General features: G+C 44.0%; 1 protein-coding gene across 1 annotated transcript in view; it reads right to left on the minus strand.

The window, feature by feature from the left end:
- Positions 1 to 13,257, minus strand: part of LOC104962881 (activating signal cointegrator 1 complex subunit 3-like) — a gene marked incomplete at its 3' end in the record, with an annotated part of 91,466 nt that overhangs the window by 5,182 nt on the left and 73,027 nt on the right. The window contains exons 10-11 of the mRNA XM_010791384.1: positions 8,322 to 8,404; positions 5,727 to 5,852 (exon numbers count right to left, since the gene is read on the minus strand). Coding sequence (XP_010789686.1) covers positions 5,727 to 5,852; positions 8,322 to 8,404 — 209 coding nt within the window. The remainder of the gene's footprint in view (positions 1 to 5,726; positions 5,853 to 8,321; positions 8,405 to 13,257) is intronic.

Genomic DNA, 13,257 nt, shown 5'->3' on the forward strand with positions numbered 1-13,257 from the left:
TGTATCTAACACACACTGTAAATGTATCTAAAACACACTGTATCTGTATATCTGTATGTTTGAGGCTATCTTTTGCAATATTCCGAAATCCAATGTAACAATTGCATTATTTTTTGTCTAGGGAGCCCTCTCCTCTGTGTTGAACTGACCTAACCCGCTCACCTGCTCCACAATAGAGGCAGGGATTGCAGGCAGTTATCAAATCTATGTGTTACAAATATGTCTCCTTTAAAACAGTGTCTCAATCTCGAGTAAAGCTGCTCCAGAGCCACTATTTCAAGCATACTACGTCATCGAGTGCCGCCGAAGGACTGTTCCAATGTCCACCATACTTTAATTTTTCCGAGTCCGGCGTACTTCGTTTGGAGAAATTTCAAGGCTGCACATGTGTAGACTCCGCGGTCTTAAAATCCCTACAATACGGACCAATTTCCCCAAATCTGTGGCGAAAAATTTAAGGCGGGGCCTCTCATATAACGCACACCTGCACACTTGCTAGCCTGTTCCACTCTTCGTTTTCTGAATGGCAGGAGGTATTCTTGCCTCGCTTCTGAAGCAAGTGACTCGGAAGACATGTGCTACCAAGCAAGCGTACTCTACATTGAGAAACACCCAGTTACTGGTCAGTTAGCAAGGTAGTTAGCCTGGAAAGCAATTGTGACTTATATTAGCCTATTCCCGCCTAACAAGAACACCAATGATAAACACCTGTAGCATTAATCCTAGCCCTTCTGGTTTTGACTACATCATCAAGATTTTCACATTTCTGTATTTCACAGGTATAATGAATAAAATGCACTGTCTCAGTTTTCCGCCGACCTTAACCAGGAGTTTGAACATTCTGTAGGACAGCAGGTGTCTCTATTTAAGTTATTTAAAAACGAGTCAGTACAACAAGAAATATTATAAAAAGTGTTTAAAAAAAAAGATTCAAACACTGGCATTCTCCACTACTTGAACAATAAAACAGAACTGTTCGTCCTCAACTGCTGAAGTAACTAAGTCAGTAAATAAATGTCAGACATGGTGATGCTAAGTAGTCAAATACATAATTGTAATACTGATGATTGGACCTTATTAGGGCCCAATGGAAAACTTAGATAAAATGGTAATTCAAATGTCACGACTGTATTTACACTGTTGCTGGTTAGAATCTGTACATGCTGCAGTGCTGTGCAGGAAAGCCACAGCTGAGAGAGAAAAGGCAGCCCTTGGCAGCAAATGGTTCCCAGGTTAGGCCGTTATTACCTGAAATAAGACAACCAGCAGCTAAATGGGTTCCATGGTCAGCACTGCCAACTAAGAGTTCCCACATGAGGCTCAGCAGAAATGTCATCAATACATTCTCCATTAGCTAATAATGTCAATAAGTATGCATGATGTGTACAATTCAAATAAAAGGAAACCAAAAGTTCCAATAACGGTGGTAGGAATAAATCCTTAAAGTAAGTTTGCAGGTGTGAAAAATCCCTGTGTGCATTTGTAATTTTAATATAGAAAATGTTTGAGTTAGAGATCGGTTGACAGAATGTTACTGGTGTTTCCTTTGTTGTGTAAGTGCCAGCTGGTTGCTCTCCAGTGTCAGTCAATGAGAATAACAAGTGGACCTTTGTCATGTGTTGTGGTTCTTGTAATATAGAGCATTGGTATGAGAAGTGAAGATGAAACATAAAGACTGCTGGATTTACAGAAATGTGTGATATGTATGCAGCTGATCAAATACAAATACTTATGAGATTTAAATTTTTCTTGAATGCACTGTTAAATATTTTTAGAATCTCAGAAAAGTAATAACATCTATGGTAACGTCTTGTATTACGCCAGAATAATCATTACCTCTTAATGAAAACCATAACAAAATGCATTTCTTCTCTAATATACATTATCTAAACCAATGCAATGGTTTATATCGTGCAGTGTGCATGCTGTCATTTCCATCTATCCACCACTGACCAGGGTAATGGTAGCAGTAGGATCATTTAGGTCTCATCCATGTCGTCCAATTCCTCCAGAGGGCTGCCCCAACCACCTCCATGGAGTCATTTCAATGTGAGGGAACAGCAGCTCTACGCCAAGCTCCCTTATGATGCCTGAGGCCTGCACCCAATGTCCAAATGGTAAATGGACTGCATGTATCTAGTGCTAGCAACTATCTACCTACTGAGACACAGCCCCCCCGAGTGGGCACGTCCACCTTCCAATGAACATTCACCTCACTCACTTTTTTTGTTATTGTAAACAATGCTATTATTTTTCAAACCTCATGACCATAGGTGAGCATTGGAGAGCAACCAATACACTGAGGACCTTTTTCTGTTCTGCAACCTACCCTCACTTGTGAACAAAACTCCAAGATATATAAACCATTAGTCATACTCCTTCTGTAAGTCCACTAAGAAATTCTACTCCAATGAACCCACGGTTTCCTGACTAAAAGTGTGGAGCAGTTTCAAGGAAAGAGCTGCATGCCATGGAGAGACCTCAGTGCACCGTCAATCTGAGGCTGTGTTTCTTGTCCAATGATGACAACAGTCCAAACACATTTACAATATTATCTTGGCATTTAAATGGTAATATATCAGAATCAAATTATCTATTGTGCTAGCTCCACGGTTACACAAATCGTTTTTGTCCTCCATTTTGAATGTATAGGTGTAAATGTTGGGTAAGCAGTTTGTTTCAGTCTTCTTCTTTAACCCTCCTATTGTCTTCGTTTCCCCCCTTTACTTTGGTGTTCGCGGTCAAATTTGACCGGTCCTGTTTTAACTGCTATTACATTAACACAAAAACCATTAATCATCACCACATTTCATTTAACACCCTTTCAAACTGTAAATATTGTATCAGACTATTGTTATACATGAACAACTGCAGTAAATATACAAGGAACAGACAATGAACATGTATTGCGTGTGCCAGGTGTGATCCATGTGGGGGGATGGGCACATAAGACCGGGAAATGTAGTGTCAAATTAGTTCTGTGTGTGTGTGTGTGGTGTGTTGTTTTTGCGGTTGGGTGATGTACTTGCTTGTTATGAGGAGAGAGTGGGTGGAATGTGTTTTGGGGGGGGGGAGGGCAGAGAGATTAGCCTGCTGTTTTAGACGGGCGAAATGATGAAAGTAGTTTAGTATTGGAAAATCAAAATGAAGCGAACGGATTTCTCGAATATATACTGTAGTGATATATGTGGCGCTATCTGTGTAAACTGATATTAGGTCGACGGAGGGTGTTATATTAGTACTGAAACCGTTATGTTTTTTGTGGTCGGTAGTCTGTTAGTGGTGTAACCACAAGGGTCGTGTGATGTTGATTGGTAGCTTGTCTGATCCTTATGTTTGCGCTAGGAGTGTGTGTGGGTTGTGTGTGTGTGTGTGTGTGTGTGTGTGTGTGTTGTGGTGGTGTGTCAGTGTGGTGTGTGTGTGTGTGTGTGTGTGTGTGTGTTGTGTGGTGTTATGAAGATCGTACACAAGGGGTGGAATACACGGTTAGGGGGGTACACTTAGTGTAGGACCGGTCGAGGGTTTGTGTGTGTGTGATCTGATCTGGATGGTTACTAATTCCTTTTCTTTATGGCGGTCATTTTTGACTGGGAACACCATGGGTGTTACAAAGTTGACTAAATCATGCAAAGTTCAATGAAAGTGGTGATCAGCAATTTATATGTTCAAATGTCTACTGTGAAGGATATCATAAAGCCTTAATGCAATCGAATGTAAAACTAAAAAGTTATGATTGATGAAAGTAGTAAATCGGTCAGATTTGACCCGAAGACAACAGGAAAGCGTTAGGTTAAGTGTATATTGCTTCAATTAAACGTATTGTTGTTTTTTTACCCCCAGAATCAGGGATTTAACACCTATAGATGTGAACATAGTCTCAACATATTAATCAAAGAACTAAACTCAAATGTAGCTTTAAATTGTACATTTAAATTGTAGGAAAAAAATCAAACGAATAGCCAAAGTGACAACCATTACATCATTGAACAGGTGGAGTGGGAAATTCGATTAAGGTCATTTCACAGTTGCCAGCATTATGCATGCAAATCTTTCAGAAACCACCTACTTCTTATATTACAATAAAACAAATTATATCTCCATGATCCCCATTCCACATCATTGACTGTGCAGGGGGAGCAGGGAGAGTAATCACAGTATCTGGAGGCAGCAATAGAGGCGCTGATGGTCAGATTTAATGTGTCTTTAATGGTTTCTTTCTTTCCCATCGCTCCACATGTTAACAACACACTGTTCACCGCGCTGAATGTGTTTATTACTGAACACATTTCACAGATCTTTACTGGTGGCAGGGCCTGTCTGATTAAGTCATGGCCATTAGCATCATCACCATTAGGCTCCTGATGGCACAGCGAGTCAGCCTCGGACGTTTACGACACCCATGGGACACTGTGTCTGTGTGTGTGTGTGTGTGTGTGTGTGTGTGTGTGTGTGTGTGTGTGTGTGTCTGTGTGTGTGTTGTGGGAACCAAAGGCTGAAAGCAGTAGTGATGAATTAGCCGTTCAGATACAAACACAGCTGCATGGAGATAATGGATAATTCAGGGCAAAATACCTTATATTATTGGAAATGACATAAGCTGAATTTAAGAGTGCCGGAATACAGCTGAAACAAAATATGTTTGACATACTGGAACCAAATTCAGTTTGGATGTAAGAGCCGGCCTGTAGGCTTTACTTTGTGTAAACTACAGGTTAACGATCAATAGCCTTTTATTCAATCAGAATCCAGCTGCAGGCACTGGTGTATAAAGAGAACTGGATACAGCGTTGGAGGCGGGACCTCGTTCATTCCTATGACGATTGCTCAGTGGCGCATGAAACCAAAATGACCTGACTCTCCAGAGCAAAAACGCCCTGGTCCTCCCAGGATCCTCTGGCAGTCTTTCACATCCATGCAGACCATAAAGCAGGTGCGTTTACATTTGACCAAACGCCGCCTCCCTGCCAATACATAACTGCAGCGTCACAGCCGGTCTTGGCTCAGACAAATGTATGGAGAGGGAATATAACTGTGCAGCAAATTGAAAGGGGTAGACTTGTACAAATGTTATACATGTTTGTTGTTTCACCTCACAGGGAGAAACAGTTCTGAGAGCTAGAGATGTGATATCAAAGGTCCTGGTCCCACTTTAAAGACAAGGAAGTTGTATTACCAGGTTTGGGGAATAGCAGATTACGTGTTACGAGATGATGTAATCATACAAAAAAACAGTGACCGTATTCCGTTACAGTTGTAATAAAGAAAGATCTAATCAGATTACTGGTATATTTTTTTATAAATGGGGATTACTGACAGGACCCTCCGACCCTATGTATCAGCATAGTCCTCACGAGCCAAAAGAATACCAGAAATGCTGTCTGAGGTTTTCCTCCAATCCTACAGCAACACTTGATCCTTTGTCATTGTTTTTCTTCTGTGTATTGATCTTAAATCCCAGCCTGATCTGAAGCTGAGTGTCAGCTTGCAGACCTGTGTTGGTGCGATCGTACTGCGAGGCCTCGGTCAGGGACTGAATGTAAATGTGGGATGACAGCCGTGCAAATACCAACAGGCTGGAATGTTCTGGAATGGTGTGTGTCTACACAGCAGATGTTTGACCGAAGAACATGGCACTTCTCTGAGCAGGTTGAGAGAGCAGGTGGAGAATGTGCATGTGTTTTTAGTTTTGAAGAGCATGCTCTGCTGCAGGGAGCAGGTTCCCTCACCTGGGGTTCATCACCAGCCGCCTGAAGAAGTAGGTCCAGGTGATGTAGTCCATGGCGTCCTGTTTGGAGGAGATGGTTCCTGCAGCCACCTCCGCATTCAGATGGTCTGGCAGCACACTGAGGAGGCTGGGGGGGGAAGGGATGGGGTGGTGTGGGGGGCACAGTCACACACTGATCACTTACAATCCACAGAGTGAATTATTAACCTGTCAAGATGTAATTTGAACTTTTTTTTATACAGAAATACATCTGTTACAGTAATTACACTGAACAAAAATATAAATGCAACACTTTTGTTTTTGCTCCCATTTTTCATGAGATGAACTCAAAGATCTAAAACATTTTCTATATACACAAAATAACCATTTCTCTCAAATATTGTTATAGGTAACCCTAACATGTCATCCATCTCCTTCGCATAGAGTTGATCAGGTTGTTGATTGTGGCCTGTGGAATGTTGGTCCACTCCTCTTCAATGGCTGTGCGAAGTTGCTGGATATTGGCAGGAACTGGAACACGCTGTCGTATACACCGATCCAGAGCATCCCAAACATGCTCAATGGGTGAAATGTTAGGGTTAGGGTTAGGGTTTAACCCTAGGGTTTTCGGACGCCCCCGGACCCCCCCAATAAAGCAAAACTGCACGTTTCAGAGTGGCCTTTTATTGTGGCCAGCCTAAGGCACACCTGTGCAATAATCATGCTCTCTAATCAGCATCTGATATGGCACACCTGTGAGGTGGGATGGATTCATCTCGGCAAAAGGAGAAGTGCTTACCTATCAACAGATTTTTTCCAGATTTGTGTGAACAATATTTGAGAGAAATGGTTATTTTGTGTATATAGAAAATGTTTTAGAATCTTGAGTTCATCTCATGAAAAATGGGAGCAAAAAACAAAAGTGTTGCATTTATATTTTTTGTGTCAGATGATAGATTCATCATGGTGGATTGATGATAAAGAAAGCTAATTAATTATGCTAACAATTCAGGATTCATAGATAAAACTTTAATATAGATCATTTTTATAACAAATCAAAACAACATATACTTTTCATAATCGCTCACAAATCAACTCCAGAGAGATATTACCAGGATGCTTACAGTGAGTATTCTTGCTGGCCTTTTCCTTGTCTTAAATATTGAAATAGAATATCTAGGAGTTTTTGGATCTGCAACGTACTGTATCGCTATTTGGTCAAGAGATTGTATATATTGTGTTATACAACACAACACTAGTTCCGAAAGAGAGATAACAGTTAGAATTGCACTCACTGTGGTCATATTATCAATATTACTACTGGAATAGTATGGCAAGGCCAGGACGCAAAATGAACATAGAAGCCTGGAGATAGTATTTGTGGATTGCACTTGTATATAAGATCTCTAAGGTAACATCCATATGATTACAAGTTGGGTCAGCAAACATAGTATGTACTTTAATATTCCACATCCATTATGATAGATATACTACACAGAATGCCTCCATGATGATATCAATTTATCTTAGGAACAACTTTGTGAGATGATATAAATTTGTTGGCATCCTCTTGTTATATCGAGTTGAAAGACAAGATACGTAAAGAATATTTCATAGATAAAATAGGCACAAAATACCATTTCTCCAGATATCTGTTTCACAAATCTGAAAAAACTGTGACCCGCAACCCCCTTCTAACATATATATCTAAGGACAGTATAATATTATCTCCTATCACTATCATCACAAAGGGAATAGTGGGAAAAGCACAACGCATGGATGTTAGAGAGCATGTATATTCCTCCTAACTATGGTGTGTGCCTGAGGTCACGGGCCTCTAAATTAAATTGTCATTTCCTGAGACACGCGCTGCGGCATTTTTGTCTTATTATTCTATGGGTGTGTGAGACAGAGAGCAGTCCCGACATACCGTACACATATCAGAATCAGAAGACCCTGAGCACATACTTCACCCAGCATTATGTGACCTGGTTTATTGGGAGTGACTTGGATCTAGGTGTATACGAACAACGCGGTTCAAGGTGTACTGCGCAATATCTTATCAACATGACCAAATCTATCCGCACCTATGTCTCCAGTAAGAGAGAGTGTGGACCGAACACTCGCACATCATGCTTTACGCTTATAATTCAATACTAAGACCATGATCAACGCTCTCCGGCTGGACCACCATGTTCACCGCGGCCTATAAAATATTTGAGAGGAAAGTTATCCTCTTGTGTATATAGAAACCCGCTTTTCCAGATCCTCGAGTTATCTCATGAAAAATGGGAGCAAAAACAACGCGCCGCATCTCCCAGTCGCGCTCTCACCGCACCTGTAGGACAGGTACCCTGATACCTTGCGTTAAAAAAAAGTTCAAATCCTACATCATCTGAAGTGGGTTTAGGATAATTTCCTCAGATACTGCTGGATCTTGGTCAACCGATAGAATCAAGTGCTGAGCATGATAGAAGTACCTCCTGAAGCGATCTCCACGTCTCCCACTCGCTCTCATCTACACACTTATGTCGATACTTGCCAGATGGTACAGATGCTCAGAATTGATCAGCGTGTGAAGGCGCAGGACCCCTCCTACACCAAATGGCAGCCATACCATGGACTACAAGTCACCTGGCTCAGAGATCTTATATCGTATGCGATGCGGCTGAGGTTGAGAAAAACCTCAGCAACAGGAACCTACCAATGCACCAGAGAACCACTCTTTCAAGAATACATACATGAGAACAACCACCATCGCTCTCACGGCAGCCTGAGAGGCCTCTCTCCCAGGGCTGCGAGCTAAGGAGAGAGTGAACATTGTTCTTCTTTGTCTGGATACAATACATCTTGCTGCGTGTAATGCGAGATGTCACGCGACCCTGTCCAGAACATGCGAATGCCTGAGACATATGCTTGTTGCACTGCGGGCTACATCTCCACACACACCTGAGTATCCAGGGCCTGCACTCTCGACCGCGCGATGGCCCGCCACTCGCGCAGTCTGCTAAGAGCAATCGCACACGCACACACACTACAACCATCTGTATGCGCTACCGAGTTCTCGTACATACACGCGCGCCAGCCTCTACTCACTCTAGAGAGTTTTAGCAGGCTTTCACATGGTGCACACCAGACCCCCAACGCAGTTTGTACATTGTTTCATTTTTCAGAAGTTTTACGGTTTGCGTTCAGCCAGGGCAAAAACTCAAACGGACTATAAACTTTAAACACAAGTCATGTGCTTGGAATGCTGTTCAACAATTGGTCAGCATTAAAGGGGGTAACAAGGCGCAATCCCTGGCAATTTCTAAACAGAGCCTCCGGCCATGGAGCATCGGCACTTTCGGCAGGCGTTATTCTCATGCTGCTGTTAATCCTGGAGATCAACAGACACTAGGCGGCCCGGCCCGCATATGATTAATACTAATCACCACCACCGCCCGCGTCCCGTCCAAAAAACATTAAAACACATAATGAGGACGTTCTGGAGTAAGGAGGGCCGTTCACCCGACGACATGTGTTCTTAGCTTTTAATGTTATGCTGACGGAGAATTCTTAGCTTTAGCACAGACACTGTTCAACACTTCATTCTGCTTCAGCAACACACCCGCGATGTCTTGAGAGAGAGAGAAAGTGAAAAAGGATCACATGTGGTTTGCCGCGTGTATCGGGCTAAAGGAGAAATACCTCTTAGGAACAGTAGGTAATCGGCTGTTCTTGTTTGTGATCGACCTCACACACAGTGAGGATATGCTCGAACCCATCCAGATCGTGAGGGTCTGTCATGTAAATGTGCCGCGCACTTTGAGCGATTCACACCACAGTACAATACCTAGATAATCCCTGATTAGATCTTTGCTATTCACACTGTATACGGGCAGGCAATACACTGTTTTTTTGCAGTGCATTTACCCAGACCATCATCTACGTAATCGTCTTATATTGCGCCGCAAACCTTGGTAATAGTCGATATTCATTCGCTGTCTCTTATCTAATAAGTAGGGGACTCAGGACCTTTGATATCACATTCTATGCTCTCCAGAAACTTGGTTTTTCACTCCACCCTGTGAGAGGCCTGCAACAATCGATATATCTCGTAGCACCTAAGACAGCAACCCCTGAATCAGACACGCACACGTGCGAGTGCGATGTACAAATTGTATATCCGGCACATCACCATAAGGCAGGTGTTTGTCTGAGAAGACGCCACATGTACTGCGCGTGTGAGCGGGCTGACAGATAAGATGAAGTTATATGGCAGCCGGGAGCGCCCGTTGTGGTGTTCCCAACATATTCTAGGGCGCTTGAAACCTCGCAAATGAGTCAGCATGAGGAAGTGTGTATAAACGCATTGTCGAGACGAGATGTGGTTATCACTTGAGGTCGCATGAGCGTTATTTGTACACACTGGAAGTCAGTGTATCACCATTTGGTTTATCATGCGCCAACTGAGCAATCCGTACAGGACGAGGTATGAGACAGTTTTCTCTCTGCCTAATCTGCGCGGAGAGAGTAAGTGCGCAATTCTTTACTTTTATCACTTATATTGTCACACAGCTTGGCCATGCAGAGGGATATGACTAAACTACTAGCATATAACCTGTAGATATACACAAGTAACAAGTCGCATAAGACAGATGTCTCTGTGCTACATTTTAATCTGTACATAGCATTACAACAAAGCAGTTTGAGTATTCCTATAGTATGTCAACTGATTAATTCGAGTGTATGAACTGATCTACCGGCATACCCCACTCCTTAATTCAGGAACTTGATGGGTGCGAGAGAGAAGGGTATATTCCACATCAGACAGTCCTGTTTGTCTGCTCCCACTATCGCAGAACTGTGATTTTTGTATCGCTGGATACCGGTTCTTCTTGATTGAGCCACCTACAAACGATGTTGCAGCCTTGTATTGGTTCCCACAACATCACACACAGACACACACACACCAAGAGCGCACAAGTCCAACCACAACCACGCGCGCCCGCACACAGTTCCCAGCTGGTGGTCCGCAGATACAGTCCGAGGCTAATTGAAGGATGATCGAGAGAGAGAATGGATATGGCGCATGACTTAATCAGACAGGCACTGCACCAGTAAAAGATCTGTGAATGTGTTCAGTAATAAACACATTCAAGCGCGATGACAGCGCAGAGCATATAGATGAGCTATGTCAGCAGATGTGGAAGATAGGACACATAGATCAATTATCTGCCCAATAGACAGCAGTCCAATCATGCACATACGCCACGAGAAATGCTGGTGATTTTACAACATATAACCACGTGCGAGAGTCTAATAAGATAGAATGTGTGGAATAGGAGAGATATTCCAAACTTTTGTATGGAAGAGACGTTAATAATTGGGATAAAGAAAGAAGAGGGGAATGTGTTTACTACTGAGAGATTTGCGACTATGGCAGTTAATGGCTGCATGCTGTGAGAGAAATGACCTTAAATCGAATTTGCCGCCACTAATCGCGCAAATCAATATGTATATACATCGCCTTGTAATCGCCGCATGTCCTTCTTATGTTGTGTAGTAACAGTCTGCATTAAGGCCTCCCATCGTCCCCCGCGCCGCGCGCGCGCCTCTCGCGGCACCACGAGCAAATCTTTGTGTGTATGAATTGATGCATTTTTTTACGCAGCATTTCCTTATATAACACCCATAATCAAAAATAGTAAAATGGGCTGATGCATGGGCCTGATGTGTGAAGGGATTTGTAGTAGATTAGTGCAGTTAGTGACGATGGAGCCTACTGTTCACATCTATAGGTGATTAAATCGCCTGATTCTGGGGGTAAAAAACAAACAATACGTTTAATATTGAAGCTAATAAACAGCATATGTTCTACATAACAGCTTGAGAGGTACGACTGTGGGTTGTGTCTCGTTACAGGTTGTCGGTTCGGAGTGTAGAGAGTCTCGCGATTTACTGTATTCATCAACATTCAGAATACTTTGGTATGTTGTATCGAGTTGAGAGTAAGCAGGGTGAGTGCCGCGCGCATGAATGCGTGTACATGCACTAAGTGCACGCTGATTGGCGGTTAGGTACGTTTTGGAGAGAGCGATTATAAAGTCCGTGATTGGAGGTGCTTAGTATAGATGTCAGCCCGCAACTTTCCTATGAACTGGTTTGCATGAGTGGTGTGTAGGTAGCAGTGGGTTGATGGCCGAGAGAGGTAGTCCCAGTGTAGTGGGCTCCGCGCACGCCATCCGCATAGGAGGAGAGAGACAGGTGATATGCGAAAGCAGATGAGAATGTAGGAGAGAGAGCTCGCCTAGAGTATAAGATCTATCACACACCACGCTAGCACTCGCACGAACCGCGCAACGCATCACAGCACACAGCTACCACACACAGCAGCACACCAGTGCAACGAGCACGCACTCGAGCCAGCACACACGCATCGCGAGCGCAGTGACTGGAGCGTGTCACGCTAAGCACGCACACATAGGACGCCGACACCGCACACACACCCAGTCCAAAGCGACACAGCGCGCGATCACAGATACTCAAGGAGGGTTGGTGCCGCACGAGGCGCACCCATGTAATGGGGTGTCGCCATAAGTATATGCCGCCGCTCGCATGTGTAGTCGCGACAGACGCACGCGTATGGGCAAGCTCGCAAACCTAAGGCTGCGCGCACAAGTGCGCACAGCTACAAACGCGAACAGCGCCATCAGTCACCACAACGCGAGAGAGCGAGATTGAGTGTTGTGATACAGCAGTGATGGAGGTTGTTGTACAGTGGAGATGGAGGTGTGTGTACAGCAGTGATGAGGTGTGTGTACACGGAAGTGATTGGAGGTGTGTCTACAGTACGGGGCCTAACATGGAACTATGCAAGTTTGAGCGAACAAGCTGCCTCCAACGGTCCAAAGGTGTGGTACAATAGTACGGTGGGGGGTGTTGTACCAGTAAGCTGGATTGGAGGTCATGGTAACGTGCTGATGGAGGTTGTGTTGTACCAGTGGTGTGGAGTGTGTGGTACAGTGGTGATGGAGGTTGTGTACAGCAGTGTGGCATGGTAAAGTGGTGATGGAGGTGTGTGTATCAGGGCAGTGATGGAGGTGGGCGTGTAGCAGCAGTGATGGAGGATGTGTGTACAGTGGGTGATGGGAGGTGGTGTACAGCAGTGATGGGGGTGTGTGGTAGCAGGCAGTGAGGAGGTGCGGTACAGTAGTTGATGGAGGTGCGTGTACAAGCAGTCGATGGGAGGTGTGTGTTAAGCAGCGAGTGATGGAACGGTGTTGTATACAGTGGTGAGTGGAGGTGTGTGTTACCAGTGGTGATGGAGGTGTTTGTACATCGTGGTCGATGGAGGTGTGCTGTAGCAGGGCAGTGATGGGGGCCCATGGTGTAGCATGGTGATGGAGGTGGTGTACAGCAGTGATATGGGGCATGTGTAACAGTGGTGATGGAGGTTGTGTGGTACAGTGGTGATCGGAGGTGTGTGTACACCCCAGTGATTGGGGGGGTGTGTGTACAGCAGCGATTGGAGGTGCGCGTGGTAGGCAGTAGTGAGAGGGCGTGTAGCA

This window comes from Notothenia coriiceps, unplaced genomic scaffold, assembly GCF_000735185.1.
Source record: "Notothenia coriiceps isolate Sejong01 unplaced genomic scaffold, NC01 NC01_scaffold00035443, whole genome shotgun sequence".
In the NCBI taxonomy this organism is placed as follows: Eukaryota; Metazoa; Chordata; class Actinopteri; order Perciformes; family Nototheniidae; genus Notothenia; species Notothenia coriiceps.